This window comes from Schistocerca nitens, chromosome 1, assembly GCF_023898315.1.
Source record: "Schistocerca nitens isolate TAMUIC-IGC-003100 chromosome 1, iqSchNite1.1, whole genome shotgun sequence".
NCBI classification, from domain to species: Eukaryota; Metazoa; Arthropoda; class Insecta; order Orthoptera; family Acrididae; genus Schistocerca; species Schistocerca nitens.
In genome coordinates, this window is record NC_064614.1 from 373,408,652 (window position 1) to 373,427,730 (window position 19,079).

The following is a 19,079-nucleotide window of genomic DNA, read 5'->3' on the forward strand; positions in this document are numbered from 1 at the left end:
GAGAGAGAGAGAGAGAGAGAGAGAGAGAGAGAGATGGAGGGGGGAAGGGGCATGGCCAAGGTGTACTGTGAAAGGTATTATTGATGCTACCATAAATACAGATTACTGACTGTCACATTTAAGTATTCTGATTGAACGGAACATTGTTGGTGGTGCTCCACTTGTCTGACAAGATGTTAACTGAAGGCCCTTGGTGCTCTTTGGGAGGAGTAGATTCTGTCCTGCCACAAGGTTATATCCTCTTCCTTCCTTTCATTCCATAATCATCCTTTTCAAAATGACATTAAATTGCTCACAATTTCATCCCAGGAATATAAATAATAAAGATATAGACTTGGCACTTCATAACAAATTAAAAGAATAATTGTAGGCCACCTCTATAACTTTGTCCAATACAGTAACTGTTCCCAGCTCTCAGTATTTGAATCCTAGACTGTACATGATTCTGGTTATATGTAGATGATGCGATCTATCATTTATTTTGTTAAATGTATTGTGTATTATGTCTGAAACAAAGTTTATGGTAATTATTTTCCCCAATCCCGAAATGCAACCACAAGACAGACCTGCATTCTCTATCAGCCCTATTTTGCATAGTTTTCTACTGAATTAACTTTAGGTTTTCTGTCATGTAGTAAAAATATAATTTGTAGATGGGAACTAAACGAACACAAAAGAAAAAAAAAAAAACAGAAGATGCAAAATAAAATGAAAGTAAGATCCCCATGTGGTCCTTTACATTACTGTAACTGCTTCTAACTAAAAACCATGTCTTCAGTATTGTTTAGTGACAGTAATGAGATATGGTAGATTCATTTTTGTGGTATTTAACTTCTAACAAGTACTATTTATTGCCAACTTTTACCTAGATTGTGTTGTAATTTATTGTTTTATTACTAACTCTCCTCAAAAATTTGAAGGTGATTGCTCCAACTACCACAACTTGTTCTCCAGAGCAATGATTGTTATCTTGTGTGCTAAACAAACGTCCTAAAAATTAAGCAAACCATGGTACTTTCCACCACTATCGCACATTGTCATGCTCTGTAAATGTTCGTCAAAGGTAAAAAGGCTACTGGAACCTTACTTACGTACAATATTTTCAAAACTGCCTTTGTTTTGGTGTTTTTCCTAAATATTAGAAATGTTGGCAACATTTTAGAAAATCTGGATACCATATATGGATGGATGGATGGATGGACGCACATTATTTTGTTTTCATCAGATGTGTTTAGTTGTGGTCTTTAAATTTACATGTGATGTTATTATAAATGGAACATTCAATCAAACAGTACAAGGAAGAGGAAAGTATTTTGAATAAAATAATTTTGGGTGTTAAGCCATGTCACTGAAAAATACTAAACCAACTTAACTGCCAACGTTTTGATCAACTCGCTGTGGTACTCTTCAGGGCATAAGAACTGATGGATGCTTGTGAATGTCTTCCCCTATATGCTGGCTCACATATTTGGAATGTCACTGGTCTATTTGAAGACAGACTACTATGAGGGAAATGGCTATTGGTGATAATACTCTGGTAGCTGATTGGATGCTGTGCCACTCTAGAATGTGACTGACAGGCAGCTTTTGCTGGTGACTGGTGGGCAAATAGTGTCCAAGGGATAGTGTTTTCCAGCAGAAAGTTCTAATCGCACATGACAATTCTCTCATTACTAATGTTTATGCTGCTAAACCCAGGGCAAGTGGTGGTGTTGGCTGAGGAACACATATGGTCCATTGGCCTGGAATCGCTGGCAGCCAGGTTGTAGGTAACTTACAGCCATCCCCCCTGTTCATGTTGCTAGGGCATTTGATTCTTTCAGTAGCGTCTCATATTTTTCACTGCTGCATCCATGGCTGCCAAGCAAGACACAATGTTCTAGAAATTTTTTGAAACAGCCACATTCCCAGTGGTGTTCAGCTACAGCTGATATTTTAGTTCTGTCCCAGTTGTACATAATGTTAATGCTCTGATAGCAATTTGCCATGATGTTGAAGGAACTGTGAAAGATTTTTGATGATGTGAAGTAGGGAAATTAAAGAATACCCGAAGTATAATTAATGTTAACGGATTTGTGTTCAACTTTTTCCAAATAGAAGTCTAGTAACTCGACCTTGATTCATATATGAGGTGATTTAGCTAAGCTTTTCACTTCAAATATTTCTGGAATTGTTTAAGGTATCATAGTCTTGTTTTCACCCAGATAAATTGTGAGACTCTCACTAAACTATGAATAGTCCCTTTTCATTGCTATATCAGTTACAGAGACAATGAATTCTGCATTTTTTTTTTTGAATGGAACTAAAACAAATTTTGCTCCTAGTATCATAGTTTTGAAACAGACAAATTCAACGATGTTTCACTCTTCAAAATCCGGTTATTAGTCTTAAAGTGTTTAGACTACAATATTGGAACTTAGGATTTATCTGTTTTGGTCATGGAACCGACTGCTGTCTTACACAAATGTTGGTGATTTCAAAGAAGGAGGATGGTCACAAATCGTGGAACGCTGAAAGTAAGAAATATCCATTATTGGGCAGTTAAGAATACACATCGACTGCGGCACGTTGAACATTGGAGGCAGTGGAATGTGAACGCTTGGCGCAGGATTATTGAAGACTACTTACTTGGCTGAAGAAACCTTAATGAATAAGAGAAATGCACAATTTTTTGCTGAAGTGCTACCGACTCTCCTAGGTGAAGCACCACTTGAAAGACATGGATGTAAGTGATACCATCATGATGGGTGATCGGCTCACCATTCACATATGGCTAGGGAAGCGCTCACCCGACTCTTTCCTGTCCTTTGGATAGGACATGAAACCACTGTCAATTGGCCTGCACTTTCAACTTATTTGACGGCACTGGACTTTTTTTCTGGGGGGGGGGGGGGGGGTAAAATTACAGCTGAAGCCTATGCTAAAGTTCCGACAACCAAACAGGACTGAAGACATGGCACTGTTGCATCTTGTACAGTAATACCGTAGGTAACGTGTCAACCCTTCCAGAAATCCTTGCACCACCAGCGACTGCAAACGTTCGTTCTAGTGGTGGTAATTTCGAACATGTGATGACTTAAATGGAATTTTAAGAAAGTGTTTACGAACTTATTCTTTTGTTACTGTCTTCTTGTCGCTGTCGCTGATGTCATTTTGCTCGAACACGAAGTTGATATTTAACAATTTTTATACCTAAGTTCCCAGTTTCACAAATCCAATCATTTTTTGACATGCGGCTTTCTTTCATGGCTCTGAAAGAAACAAAGGCAGAACTTTCGATGCCACGTCCTTTGCCTTCTTGTTGGCAGTTCAGTCCAATCACATGTACCCAGCCGTCATTAGTATCAGTTTCTCCAATCTTCCACTTTTGTAAGTACACTTTCTTAGCTGCATCAAGCTGGAGCGCGCCCTCAGTTTGACACAACAGTTTCGTATACCAACACGGCCTTTCGCATAAGGGAGCAATCGGCTTCGTGCTCAAAAAAGATAAATCTTAAGTTCTAAATATGTAAATTCCTTCGAAGCCACTAATCGGATTTTGAAGTGTGAAACGCCATTGAATTTGGCTCATTTAGAATTACTATACTGGGAGCAGAATTACAATGGTTAATTTGAAAAAGTGAAATTCATACATATTTCTCTGTAATTAATATTGTAGTGAAAAGAGACTACGCGTCATTTAGTGAGGACTTTTTCGCAGTTATTTGGGCGAAAACGGAATTACGATATCGTAAAAGATTCGGGAAATATTTAAGATGAACAGGTTAGCTGAAGACCCCTGGGTATATGACACAGTCAATACTTTTGTGTGCTGGGGAATACCGTTTTGCCCATTAGGTATCATAGCACTCAAAGAAGAGACTCTGGAATATTTTCTCCTCAGCCACTCTAAAAACTTGGCCTTGTCAATATTCCTGGCTTCGTCAAGTACTCGAATCGACAATATTTCAGGCTACATATCAATACATTAGGCTACTCCCAAGTTTTGTAACTATCAGTAATCACTACATCAGTTAAATCAGATCTGACATTTCAGTTAATTTGCGTAATCACATTATATTTGGTATTATTAAAGAAGATGCTATAGGAGGGATTCGTTTCACTCCTCACAACCTCATGAAAGATTGTTGTGTGGCGGAATTTCGTGCACTTCTGGCAACATCATCTGATCGGAAGAGCGGTAAGACTGTACACTCTAAAATTTACATATCTTGGTCATCTGGAATGCTGACAGAATACTTGCTTTTGGAACAGTACATGTTGTTCTTTCGTGTAGAAATGTTGAAGCCAGCTTTCATCGTCGGTGTTGATGGAAATGCGCCACAATCTTCCATCACACATCACACGTGTTGCAACATGACCACTCTTCATGCATTTTGCTGTTCAGCTAGTAGCACCATCAGCAACCATCCCAAGGGGTATGTCTTACCTTTCCAATAAAAGTGCCTACAGTGGAAAATGTTCAGCCTCTTTGTTAATTTATCTAGTTCAATCTTCTGTTTCAATGGCAGCAGCCATGTCTGTCGCTCGTGACCTTGTTCCAAGTGGCCATTAAGACATAAACTGTCCTTTTTGAAGTGGAGCGACAGTCCTCCTTAAACCTTCGCCAATATGTCTGTCGTTTAGCAATCTTCTGTGGAGAATTATGGCAGAAAAAATGCTGAAAGCAGAAGTTCTATTCTCTCCTGGCTGTGTTGTAAACCGTATGTGCACATACTTTTCATTAGGATGTTTCGGGAAGATTATCTGATTTAACAAGACAATATCACCTACACGAACGAGAACAGAAAATTATGGAGATTTTAATTCACGCATCGAAACTAATAGTTGGCGGAAGTCGTAAGTTGGCGGTCGATTTGATTGCTGGTAGGGCTCCCTGTGGAAGCTAACTCGTTCATTCGTTCATTATCCAATGTGCGTCGCGTCGAGATTGGGGCAAAACAGCAACAAAAGGCGTTATGCGTTCACTTTTGACCTTATATAGAATGTAGCCTCACAATTGAACACTACGTGAAAGGGCTCTCACCTCCACGCCCCGAATTAATTCACAAAACCTACCGTGTTGTTATCACCATCCTAAAGAGTTGTAGTAAAATAAGACAGACGCACACTTCAGAAATGGCTAATACTCAGCTGACATCACGGTTAGACTTCTGTGGACTACGTACAAAGATCTGTTGAATGAGCTATGTGCCTTGAAAGAGCACATGGAAAAGACCCGTAGATACCTCGTTACATAAACAAATGGTGTCTCCACACTACTTCTGCTGCCATCGAATGCTTCGTGCTGTAGGAGGTGCAGGCCGTAATCTCATAAGAAAAGGCTAAGTGCGAGTAGTGCTCGCGATCTGAAGGTTCCGTACAAACTTAATCTCTGTGTATGTAGATACTTCATCTATAGGTTATGGTGAGTCAATATGCGTGTATCAAAATATGTGACATAAATAGCCGTATCTTTTGACTGTGACGACTTATAAACTATTTTTTTTAACATCGCCAAGGGACCGTATATCTTAGTATTTTACATGAACTTAAATTTGACACCCCTACTCGTTCCTGAGAAAAGGGGTCTTAACAGTCGAACAGACAGGTGGACAACAAAGTGATCCTGTAAGGGTTCTGTTTTTACCAACTGAGGTATGAAGCTCTAAAAATCACGCCGCGTAGCTTTACTGAATTGCGCTATGTTGAAGAGGGAGACCGAAAAACGCCTTTTGTTGCAGTGTTATCGCAATACCTGCTCGACGCATGTTGTGTATTGAACGAGCGAGCGAGCAAATAGGAAGAGGACCCCTACCAGCAGCCATTTGGAGGGGTAACTTACAACTGGCGTAAGTAGAAAGTTACCCCAAGTTTAGATCTTCATTCGCCTAGAAGATATAGTCTTGTGAAATCAATTTGAATCTTTTTGAAACAGCCTGTCTTACAGCCAAATTCGGATGGCTCATTCTTCCCATGACTAATCGCTTCACCGCCTTCGTTGTTTATTGACTTAGTTTCCTATTTTTGTCGGACACAGTCCGCGTGGGAGCCGCCACTTGGTGGAGGACGTGATTGTACTGAAGGTACAGGGAGCGCCTACCCCCCTGTGTTCCCGCCACTGCTCCGTCGTAACAGGACGCGCAGGGCGTGCGCGCGTGATCGAGGTTTATGATTATTTGCAGCTTGGGAATTAAGTGGTCGGCAGCGGTAGTTACCGAGGGGAAGAAGAGCCAAAAGGAGGGGACCCGCAGTCGCACCCGGGGCGGTATCAGCAAAAGGCGAAATCGCTGACAGAGTCATCTACTTGGGCCCTCCCGGTGCCCCCTGGGGCAACAAAAGCTATCAAGTGCGATGTGTGCATTCCGCCTGGAATTTCACCTCTGCGCCACCGAGTCTGGGGAGGTCCGCACGAAAGTTCCGTTTCATCGACCGACTGATAGGTTGACGAAGAATTCCGCTTCTATCGCTGGTGATAGCATGTGACTTGAAAATAAAATTCTGAAGATAAAATTTAAGTACTATGAGCGAAATGCTTGAGACGTTAGTAAATGTTTACAATTTCTGACCAGTCTAAACGCTTCAGTCTGGAACCGCGTGACCGCTACGGTCGCAGGTTCGTATCGTGTCTCGGGCATGGGTGTGATGTCCTTAGGTTAGTTAGGTTTAAGTAGTTCTAAGTTCTAGGGGACTGATGATCTCAGATGTTAAGTCCCATAGTGCTCAGAGCCATTTGAACCAGTCTAAACACACATTATTCTACGTTTTAGCTTGAGCTAAAATAAACAGGCCGTGACATCAAGTGAAACTGACGTGCTGATGTGCTATCGTTTGCCAGGTTGCACTGATACCAGTCCTCACAATTCATTGCTACGCATTTTCGAGAGACTCCGATCAGCTAGTTTCTCATTCGAGCGGTCAAGTCTCTAGAGGGCAGAAAAGTCTGGGACGAAATGTTTCTAGTTCTTCTGCACTGATGACACATACATTCTGAAGGTTATGTGATCGAGTATTACCTTCCTGGATTTCATTCCGTTATTCCAGGGAGGGAATAATATGTTTTTGTTTAAGCGTTCAAAAAATGGTTCAGATGGCTCTGAGCACTATACGACTTAACTTCTGAGGTCATCAGTCGCCTAGAACTTAGAACTAATTAAACCTAACTAACCTAAGGACATCACACACATCCACGCCCGAGGTAGGATTCGAACCTGCGACCGTAGCGGTCGCTCGGCTCCGGACTGCAGATTGTAGCGCCCAGAACCGCACGGCCACTCCGGCCGGCGTTTAAGCGTTGTTCACTGACGTAACTACAGGGTATTTTAATGATTCATCGGATTTCACAAGACTATATATTCTACATGAATGAAGATATAAATTTGGGGTGAGTTTTGACTAAAACAGCACAAATAAAAGTTTACCTTGGCGCCAATTGACAGTCAACGACTCATGCTGTTGCCGGTAGCTGTCTCTTGTGCTGTTCGCTGCATTTCGGTGATCACTAAGAAGCGTAGTTTTCGTCGAGAGTACAGCACTGCACTCCCTATAGCCCAATGTGAGTACGGACCTCAAATTGCACCATTGATCACAAGCGTCCCCTGACCTCACAGTGCGTGATTTATTTTTTATATCAATTTTTTGTGGGTGTTTGTAAAGACAACGTCTACGGGCCTCCCCTTCCAACAGCTTTGTGTGAACTTTGACACCGCATAGCAAAACCAGAGAAAGCAGTAACTCCATACGTGGTCATATAAATATGGAACGTGTTTGACTGTTTTCTGGATGCCTGCCGAACGTCCGTTGTAAGGCACACTGAGTATTTGAGGAAGACAAATGTAAACTTTGCACATAAACGTAATTGTAAAAAGTACTCCAAAGTGCATACTTGTAAAAAATATTCCGGTTCTTTTGCAAATAAAGTCTTTGTAGTTCTATGCGTAGTTAGAATTCTCCTCTAGTTTCTGTCTTCACTAGTATAGAAGATGCCATACCGTACCGCAACTCATATTAGTTCTGATCGCAGGTGACAATACATGCCGCCGCATTGCAAATCGTACGACGACGCTTCGTAACATATGCTCAACACGATCATCTGCCGCAAACGTCTCGGTGCATAGTGAGGGTGAATGATGCGGCTCAAACCCATGGATTGACAATAGCCGCGTTGTAGAAAATGTCGTTCGTATATCAAATTAAGACACACACACACATATTGGGAGACTGTACTGATGTTGCACGCATTTTGAAGAGTCAATTGGACTACTGGCATGCGTGATGCTACGATCCGTCTCGACCATCAATCTTTGGTAGAGAGTGTTACAAATTGTGGGTGTTCACAACTGCACTGCAACAAAAAGGAAATTGCTAACAACAAAACATAATATTCCTTCAGCATGCTCCAGGAACCACTGTTCGAGTACCGGCGTCGTGGTCATTAGGTACACTGCCGCAGGTGTACAAGAGGAGGGAAGTGATCAGTCGTTATTTGTTTAGGGAGAAATCCTGTCATTCGCTGAGACTAATTTAGAACAATCACGGAGAAACTATATACAGATGTACGGACACGTATTTGAATGCTGGTTCTATACGTAACCATTCTTTACACTTTACAGCTCTGCATACAGTGATTATTCCATGTCCTACCCACTGTATCATTGCTCTAATGTTATATCAATTCCATCATTTAAAAACGTGCGATTGAAGCAACTCGGAGTCTCCACAGCTCATAACTAACGAAATATGTAAACAGATCAAAATAACCTGCAAAGTAACCTTAGAAATCAGTCCACGTCTCTCTGTTTGGGCCTGTTCTTGAGGAAGTTAAGCGTTCGACACAGAACATCAGAAGTCTTTAAAAAAATCTAACTGTGTCAGTCTTAAACTTTGGTCATTTTATTTTATGGCCATCAATGGAATGTACCATACATTTTATGTTTTCTGGTAATTACTTGATGGTACTGAAATTTTTAGGGTCTATTGTAGAACATTTTAATACGAGGAGAAATGATTTATTGCCACGCTGACCACCACAGACGAATGTCTTAAAACTATCTGGTGATTCATGCATAAGGTACTGTCGAGAAGTTCCTAAGAGCGTATTAACACGTAACGACCGGTAGCCCGACTTTGCTGTTAATACACTATGCAACAAAATAATTTTTTTAGCCGGCTGGGTTGAAAATACGTTCCCTGTAGTAATTCATATGCGCTGAATACAGAGCTGCAGTCGGATTTACTCTGATACGTCAGGAAAAAAAGTTATGTACGCGTAAAGGCTATCAAGAATAATACTATTAACTACGTTGAATTGCGAATGTGAGAAATTTTAGGAAAATTAATGCGCGTACTTTGCGATGAAAATACTAAATATTATAATTAGGAAGTGAATTGTAAATGTTTGTTAATTCATGCCTCTAATATATGATGGAAAGGTGAGACGCGAATGCAAGAAATGCATCTTTAATGACATTCGGCAACCAAGTGCTGGAAGGCTGTTAGCAAGTTGTCCACAATTTCCGCGCAGTTTTCTGCTGTGTGATTCCCAAAAAAGCTGTGCACAACAAGCACAAATGTGTCCGTAGCTGATAGTTCTCGTTCCGTGAGCACCAATCTAAATTGTGGATCTCGAATCAATTTTCGTGTTTCTGGTCCCACGAAGACTTCAGCTTTCAATCTAGCGTCAGTTTTCATCTTTCCAAATTTGCCTTTTGCCTTGTAGGTACTGCAAACTACGATTTGTTTTAGCCATCGCTGCAACGAACTGTTTCATAAGACCCGGTTTGATATGGAGTGGAGGTATGTAAATCTTATAGCGATCCACAACAGGCAGACGAACGCTGTGCTGTCCGCATACAGGTAAATTTCTGGGTGACCAATTTTTCACTATATAACGATTCTTGTCATCGCGACTATTCTACAGGCAAAGAAAGCACATGTGCTTTGTATACTCTGTCTGCATTTCTAACAGAAGGACTACAATGTTCAGATCGGCGCAGATATTCCAATTCTGCTGTAAGTACTTAATCAGCATCAATACAGTGTTCATTGTTCCGTACATTTCCTTCATGCTCATGGCATCAGCAATAGGAATTGATGGTTTCTGGTTGCCATTCCATAATAGTGCAGCTTTGAGACTACTTGAGCTAGAGTCAATAAAAAGACTCCAAACTTCTGCCTACGTCTTTGTTATCTAGTTCCTTTATGAACACTGTAACGTCATGGCGGAAGCAAATACCGCGTTCAACAGCATAGTATGCCGCCAATTTGTTGTGGCGATCTCAAAAACGCGTAACTGTAGCACCTCTCTCGAATAAGTTCCACTCCTTCAGTCTGGAACCCAACACTTCAGACTTTTCTTTCGACAGGGACAAATCGCGAACCTGGTCGTACAGTTCGGCTTGGCTGATCAAAAGTAACTTTTTAATGTCATTGTTGGGATCATTCGTGTATTCCGTAGCTCCAGCGTCACTGCCACTACCTTCAGTATCACTTTCTCCATTGTTCATTGCATCGGATACAGGAGGAATTGATACTGGGTAATCTATAGTATAGATTCTATACCATGCAGCACAGGCTTCAGAGCAGACTGACAATCCGGATACATGATTTTAGACATGTTCTTTTAGCTGTACACGTATATGTTCATCAAGTAGAAATAGCAATCCGAGTGGTGATTTTTCTGCTTACCGTTACTGGGTTAGGTCGGAGCTAACACATGATGCAACAAAGATAAGGAGCCAAGCACTTTTTTTTTTTTTTTTTTTTTGGCTCCGATTTCACATCTGAAGTAATGTTTGTAAGCTAAACGTAGTTTTCTGGTGATGTTCTTCCGCTGGTCGAATGTCGTATCCTTGCCACAAATGTAGCAAAAGCAGTCCAGACAATTTACACAACTGCGCCTATTTATTTTTCGTTTACTGAATCATCATATACCGAATTACCGAATCGTCTTATCCGAAATCTCTTAAATGCATGTTACTGCTACTGTTAATTAGTAAAACACAGAGCCACACTAGCACGAACTATTCTCTAGACACCTCCGAAACAGACTGATGGACGAACAGAAGAAACTGCAGGGGAACTAATTTTATAAAACATGTTGAATCCTGCCTGCATTCTGTAGTTCGCGGACGAGTTAGAATTTGTCCAAGTGTACCAGTTTGTTTTTACTACTGCACACTTATCTTTCCACAGACGCATAGAGTAGCTTTGAGAACACACGCGCGCGCGCGCGCGCGCACGCACACACACACACACACACACACACACACACACACACACACACACACACACACACACACACACACAATCGTACATCGAACATGGTTCGTTAATGCAGCTACATATTAAGCCATGTACAGGCTTTTAATATCATATAACTTTCAGCTATAAGTTTAAATCTAGGCGTCCTACAACATTTACGATTGCAAAATCTGAATCATCGCACACTATTACATAATACTCGCAATATTTACACCCAGTAGCAAAATCATTGTTGTGAAGTGTTATTAAACACCTCGTCGAAACTTAACCTCGAATTCTTCTTCAACTGTTTTGTGTTGTTTGCGTTTCTCCTTGAGTTTCCTTCACTGTACATCTTCGACTCTTCAGTTTTAAATTCATTTTTAGGAACTGAAGAAAGGCGAAATGAATTAAGTTTGGTAGTACCATGGATATCAAGCTAGTATCATTTTTATTTTAGCACTTGCACAGTGTGCTTCATACGTGACAGTGCATTGACACAGAGAAGTGTATAAATATCTGCGAAATTTCTGGGCGTTTTCTCCTCATTCTGTCCCTCAAACATCTACAGATACCGTGACAACTCTGTATTCACTGTTCAACGAGAACGGATAAACTTTTCACCAACTGTTTCTTCAGAAAGCTCTTCACTTGCCGAGCAGATGGGCTACAAATTTTTCTTGAATATTATATACCGACGGGAGTAGGGTCATTCTTAAAATCGCGCAGCTTCAAAAAAATGCCATTGAATATAGCAAGGGAGTTCCCAAATTCTCAGCGGGCTGTGACAGAATGTCAATCCTAAGGGCCCGGGTTCGATTCCCAGCTGGGTCGGAGATTTTCTCCGCCCAGGGACTGGGTGTTGTGTTGTCCTAATCATCATCATTTCATGCCAATCGACGCGCAGGTCACCGAAGTGGCGTCAGATCGAAAGACCTGCACCTGGCGAACGGTCCACCCGACGGGAGGTCCTAGCCACACGACGACTCCAGGTGCTTGTGCGAAGATTCAAGAGTACCGTCACCATCTTTTGGTGAATTATAAAAGTGGCCTACTTGTTGGAGCTGCGACCAAAATATTTCCTTTTTTCTCAAGAATGGTAGAATGGCTAAGGGTATGAACGACTTACGATACGCGATCACTTTTTGAGTTTGCTTCTAAGAAGTAGTTGAGCCACTGAGAATACAGTATTCTTGTGGTTATCGATCTATCGATGGGGTGCGAACGTTTAGTCTAGATCAGCCTTCCTGGCAAAATGACTACGCACCTACATCAAACGTTAACGCTTAAATGCCGATGACGTATGACCGATAGGGAATGCTATACGTCCAAAAATCATCGAATGGCGACTTCCACTTGGCATCAAAATCCCAACCACGTAATTAACTGCACCTAATATCTTGTTTCGCTATTGTTAAAGAATGTAATCTACGACGATGCACTGGTGCATTGAGATTGCAATTTTGTTTCCATTCTTTCAGAACTATTGTGGGTTATTTCCGTGAATTGCTCTGGAACAGGACCGATTCTGGATTATTCCTAAGATGTTCGGTGTGGTTCAAAAAAATTGTTCAAATGGCTCCGAGCACTATGGGACTTAACTTCTGAGGTCATCAGTCCCCTAGAACTTAGAACTACCCGAACCTAACTAACCTAAGGACATCACACACATCCATGCCCGAGGCAGGATTCGAACCTGTGACCATAGAGGTCGCGCGGTTCCAGACTGTAGCGCCTAGAACCGCTCGTCCACTCAGGCCGGCGGTGTGTTTCAGATCGGGGCTTTGAGCATCCCAAACCAGCAAATGCTCCAGATTTTTGGCTTTTTCCAACGGTGAAGGATGCTCTCGCTGGCCCTTCAGTCGGGCTGCACTTGCATCAGCAGTTTTCTAGTGGGCCCAACAGCCCCTAAAGAAGCGTGCACAGCCACCGTGGAAGGATGCCGCCGACGTAGTGTAAAACCTGTTCTTATTCAAGGAGGCTATATTGGGACAAAAAATAATTTTCAACTACTTGGTAGAGTAGTACGTCAAGAATACAACAACACGCTTTAAGATATTATAATTTGCATACAACTCGTACATGTCTTTGCACATTTGTTCCCTTATGGCGACAACAGAAATAGGTAAGTGGACAAAAAAATAAGAAACATAGTAGTTGTCTTAATTATTCCAGTCTTTTCAGAATCTACACACATTTAAAATTTCAAATGAACATCGCTCTTGAAAATATATGGTATCTTAGACTGAATGCCAGTGTGACTAAATGCGCTAAAGGAGAGTCCCTGTAAGCAATACAAACGTACAAATGGGGGAAGGGGAAGGGTGATGGTACGCAGGGGGGGGGGGGGGTTGAGGTGGAGGGGGGGTTGAGGTGGAGGGGGGGGGGGCAGCGAAGAAAATTGTTTCTGTATGACTTTCTGTTGTAAAGTTAAAACTGAGCCATCGCATGTAGAAGAATCCACACTAAGAAAAGGTGGTTACAATATTTTAAACGTCCTTCAAAAGAAGGGTAGCTGGGAAAGAATTTCTTGAACTGATGACAGCTTCCAAGTGAAGCCCGTAGATGGCCGTCCAAGGATGTAGAAGGCGAAAGGCCGTTCACATTCACATAAAAAAATAATACTGCAATGTTTTACCATGGAGTTTCCTCGAAGTGTTTTTTCCCCTCCAGAAACTAATTAACTAACCATTCTACAGTCATTGTCAGCGATTCCATTTGACATGTACATGCAGAACAAAACATAAGCGGTTTTTTTAAACAACAGATACAAAGCATGCTTACACACAACAGAAAGCTCATCACTATGGTTACTTCTACACAACACAAATGTTCTAAAAATACTGTTTTTCGAGTTCGAACGTATTTTGTATTTCGCTAAATAGTGGAAGAAATGGGAAGTAACAGCGATGCACTAAAAGCTTCGAAGACAGCCACTGAAGCAAGTGATGTTCTCAACTGACCTCTTCGTGCTCCTTGTGGAAGCGCTCTCTCTTCTTCAGGACTTCTTGCACTTTCAGCTGTGTGGAGAAACAAAAGCGTTAGTGAGTGTGATTGCAATGTGAGCATGAACTCAGCGATCTATAGAGAAAGAAAATGAATTTGCTTGACATTTATCAGTTAGCTGTTCCACCGAAAGTACCGGTATATATGATGTACCTACCTGTTTGCGTGTCATCTAAGGTAACTGCATAAATTCGTTTCTGAAGAATAACTCATTACCGGTACATGGATTGACAGTACGAGAGCTACTCGATGTATTATGCTGAAAACGAGGCCTAGCAACAACTACTAAAAACATTACCTTATCTGTACTATACTTTTCCTGAACCCGTATCTTCAGCAACTTCTCGTTGATTTTACATGAGATAAGTTCATACATTTATAACATACAATAATGTAAACCTGACATGTAGCTGATGCTAACATTTCATAACACATTTGTACGAACAGCCTATACACAGCCTCTTTTCCCGTAACAGTCCTATCTGTTTCTAAATCTTACGAAATATACATCAGATATAGTCGCTAAAAAATTATATTTAACTGACTGAAAACACGAGAAATCCTTGGTTACTGTGGAATCACATTCGTGTTATTGCACCAGCATTACCATCAGATGTCAATGGTCCATTATACACTGCCGGAAAAAATGCAACACCCTCAAGGATTGTGTTCAGTGGCACTAGGGTATAATATGAGGAGGTACCCAAAAGAAACCGAACTAATTTTTTTGTAGGCAGAACTTCCGTCGTCCCACGTTTTGCCGCTAGCAACGCACAGAGCCAACATTGCAGTCAGTAAGCCGAGCGCCGTCCCTGACATGATCAGGACTGGTTTCGGCTTAGTTTATAGTGACAACTGTTTTTTATTATTGTTATTTTGCAATGGCTGATTTTCGTGAACAACGTGCGGTGGTGAAATTCTGCTTTTTGTTTGGAAAAAGTGCTACAGAAATTCTTGAAATGTTAAAAACTGCGTACAAGAACGATGCGTTGGGGGAAACTTATGTGTCTGAGTAGTTTTCCCGTTTCAAAAATGTCGAAATGTCAATTGATGATAAACCTCGTTTTCGTCTTTCTTTCACGGCCCGAACACATGAAAATGTTGAAAACATTCGTGCAGTCATCAACAAAAATCGACGACGGACCAGTGAAGAAATTTTGAAGCTGTTGGGAGTGACGTGGAGTTCTATAAAGAGAATTATGACAGGAGGTTTGGAAATGAAAAGGATGGTTGCCAAATTCGTGCCACGTCTGCTGACTGCTGAACAAAAACTAGGTCGCGTGGAAGCATTCAGTGCGTTGGAAGAAGTGTCCCGAAATGATCATAACTTTTTTTTTTCAAAAATTATCACAGGTGACGAATTTTGGTGCTATGCTTACGATACTGAAGCAAAGCAACGACGAAGCCGGTGGAAGACTTCAAGTTCGCCTCGCCCCAAGAAAGCTCATCAGCTGAAACCAAACATTAAACCGATGCTATGTGAGAGGAGTCGTTCATTCAGAGTTTGCCCTGAAAGGTCAGACTGTTAACCAAGCTTTCTGCTTGGAAGTTTTGAAGGGATTGTGCAACTGTGCAACAGTGCGTGGTGGAAGTGGTCTGATTTGTGGCAGTAGGGTGACTAGTTTTTCTATCATGACACTGCCCTTGCTAGCACAGCCTGCCCTGCCTTTACGACAATTCTTGACCAAAAATTGTATGACCCCTGCTTCGTTTCTATACACCCCCCCCCTCCCCCCAATACTCACCTGACCTTGACGCGTGCGACTTCTTGACTTCTTTTGTTTTTCGTTTCCTAAAATAAAAAGAGACATGAAAGGAAAGCGTTGTGCAAATGTTGCTGACGTGAAGAAAAGAAAACGGATGAGGCGCGTTCGAGCATTACGAAAACAAGAATTTAAGCAACGTTTTGAACAATGGAATAAAAGATTAGACAAGTAAATTAGTGCAAGTGGAGAGAACATTAAAGGAGACTGAAGGTTTGTGCTTAAAATGTGAATAGATGTCAAAAAAAAGTTAGGTTTCTTTTCCCCGTATGTGCGTACTGAGGTGTTGCAGTGTTAGAGATTCATTTGTCACGGTCAGCGGCGATCAGTTGCGCTCACGAGGCCTGCCTGTCCACCCTCTGCTTTGACTCTGCAGGTGGTAACTGTGCAGAGTATACAGGTGATCAATGTTAGCAACATTCATTGTAGGGGACAACCATGCCCCACCGACGAGTATGTACTCCTGTTGAACAGCTTCAGCCTTTTGAGGGGGATCGCAATGTGTGCCCATGGGACGCTAGATGGACGCATCGACGAACTGCTGCGCATGCTTTAGAAAGTGGTCTGTGGAACATTCTCACACTTGTAGAACAGGTTCAGGACGTTCGCGATGTACAGACGCACGACAAGATCGACGCATCATGCGAGCAGCGGTGACCGACCGAACACCGTTACATCTGCTGTATTATGAGGGACCACTAGGAACCGTCTGCTTGTAGCAGGATTAAGATCACGTGTGCCTCTCACCAGGTTGCCACTGATACCACGACGTTACCAAGTATGGCTACTCTGGTGTCTTGAAAGAGTTAACTAGAGAGTGGGATGGTCGTCTGTTGTCTTAAGCGATGAGAGTAGGTTTTGTCTTTATGCGACTCGTGGACGCATAAGTGTATGGCGTAGAGCTGGTGAGCCGCCTTTTCCAGAATGCACTCGTCCATGACACACTGGTCCCATATCAGCCTTCATGGTGTGGGAAGGTCATCAGTTGCAAATCGCGGTCACATTTGGTTTTCCTGCAGGGTAAAGTAATCAGTGCCAGGTACATTGTACAGGCTGTTGTGCTTGTGCTGCTGCCGTTTTTTCGACAAGAAAGGAGAAGTGTTTTTTCAGCAGGACAATGCACGTCCACATGCGGATGCTGTGACAGTGTGCCCCTAGTGGTGTACAATAAGTGACCTGGTCAGCAAGATCACCAACTGAACACGTATGGGACATAATGAAGCGGGATTTTACTCTTTCCCCGGAGTCCGCAAGAACCTTTGCCGAAATGCAAAAAAAGGTGCAATATCCTAGGAACAGTCTATCGAAGGATGCCATTCGGCGCCTTTATGACTGTTTGCATGCGAGAATAGACGCCTGCGCTGCCGTCGGAGTGTAGTACACTGTGTATTGGTACGATTGTTTGTGCACCCTTTACTGTGACATCTGTGTTTCATTAGGTCTGAATTCGTCACCATATAATCTTAAAATGATGAATTACCCGTTACCTCACTTGTCAACAAAATGACCTTGTTCTTGAGGGGGTTGCATTTTTTACGGCAGTATATATCCCTAAGCAATACATTCACGAACAGTGTGAACATACCCACCTAAGACACATTAAAAATTTACTAATGGATTTAAAATAGATGTCTAAATGGAATCGACTTCTCTCCATTCTCTCTAAGTTTATGTACGTCATCTAATCTGTAGCGCACATTCACCACTAAGATAGTAATTTTTATACTATTTCTGACAATTTTTTTTATTTTGTGTCTCCGTACGTTTCCAATAAAAAATAATAATTTTTCTGCTCTTGTAATGAATATCTCGGAAAAGCAACATGAGTTGCCACGGTGAGTTATATAAATGGCACAAGCTATGCCACTTATTTATTTGTTGGTGCTTTTCCTGACAACAAAGAAATCTTTGGAAAGATTAAAACATGAGCAAAATACGGGAACTGCTGCGTGTAAATACGCCATTAAAATTCTATTAATTTCATTTTTACCCCAAATCAATCTACTACTATCAACTATTATGACATTTATGACAGTTCTAACTTGTACCACGGTCATTCATACTGAACTATGTACGGTCTGAATAATTCTGATAGTTCCCACATGATACTGAGGATTACGTGAGATGTTCTACTCTAACTACACATTAAATCGTTATACCCTCTTAGGCGATTTAAAATAATAATTAATCTTCTTATTAAATTTTGTAATAAAAGTGTTATAGTTCCCTTCTGCTTAACTTTTATACCCTCCTACAATATGGTTTACTGACGGGTTACTGGATGGCGCCAACAGAAAATCACAGGTCTGTCATTGGTTGCGTAGTTCTGGTACTGGCAGGAAGGGCACCTTTGGGCAATTTGCAGAGATCGTATGTGCAGAAGATAAATAATGCGTGCAGAAGATAAATGTTGCCGAGTTCGTGTGAGCCAGCCAATATAGGGTTCCAAAGTAGATGATTTATGGTAATGGAGTTGGTCGACGGCAAAAACTTGAATTTGTCGCAATATCGATACTGCTCTGCTGCTGTCTATACTCTCCTCCAGTGAGTCATGCTTCTTTTTCATGGGGCGGATGAATCTCAATGCGTCCCGTGAGAAACCTCTGGGACCAGACGCTTTCTGTCCACTGCTGAACGAGCTCAATATAGCGCTAAAAGTCTAATGACCTGGGAAATGTTTCGGTGCTGTTTTCAGGGACCAATCGTTCCGGTGAAAGGCACCCTTCATTGATCTGGAAATGAATCCACCATCAGAGATGGCGGCCACCCTAAGTGACCACTGTCTTCGGCGAGGACAAGATCGTTCAGAAATAATGTTACTAGCCACACAGCTAGGAACGGCCACAAACCTACAAGTACCTGTGCAGACGTACCAGAACAAGACTGAGTCACTTCCAGCTGCTGTAGGCGCTACAGGCTGGTTGCTCTAGATACCACAAATTGAGCATAACAACGAAACTCTACAGCGTTATATCAACTATATGAGACTGAATACGGATGCATTTGACACTACGTTCTTACTACCAAACCCATTTCCTGCTTTATTTTCTAATTTTACATAGCCAATCAACAATGCTTTCCCTTAAATCT

The 19,079-nt window shown here is 41.7% G+C and overlaps 1 protein-coding gene across 7 annotated transcripts in view; it reads right to left on the minus strand.

Annotated features, from left to right (window-relative positions):
- Window positions 1-19,079, minus strand: part of LOC126248992 (SAM and SH3 domain-containing protein 1-like) — a 769,734-nt gene that overhangs the window by 46,156 nt on the left and 704,499 nt on the right. For 6 of the 7 annotated variants that reach the window (XM_049950597.1, XM_049950588.1, XM_049950580.1 and 3 more), the window contains exon 6: window positions 14,184-14,240. The exons of the other annotated variant lie outside the window; for it this stretch is intronic. In XM_049950597.1, coding sequence (XP_049806554.1) covers window positions 14,184-14,240 — 57 coding nt within the window. The remainder of the gene's footprint in view (window positions 1-14,183; window positions 14,241-19,079) is intronic. 7 annotated transcript variants of the gene reach the window in all.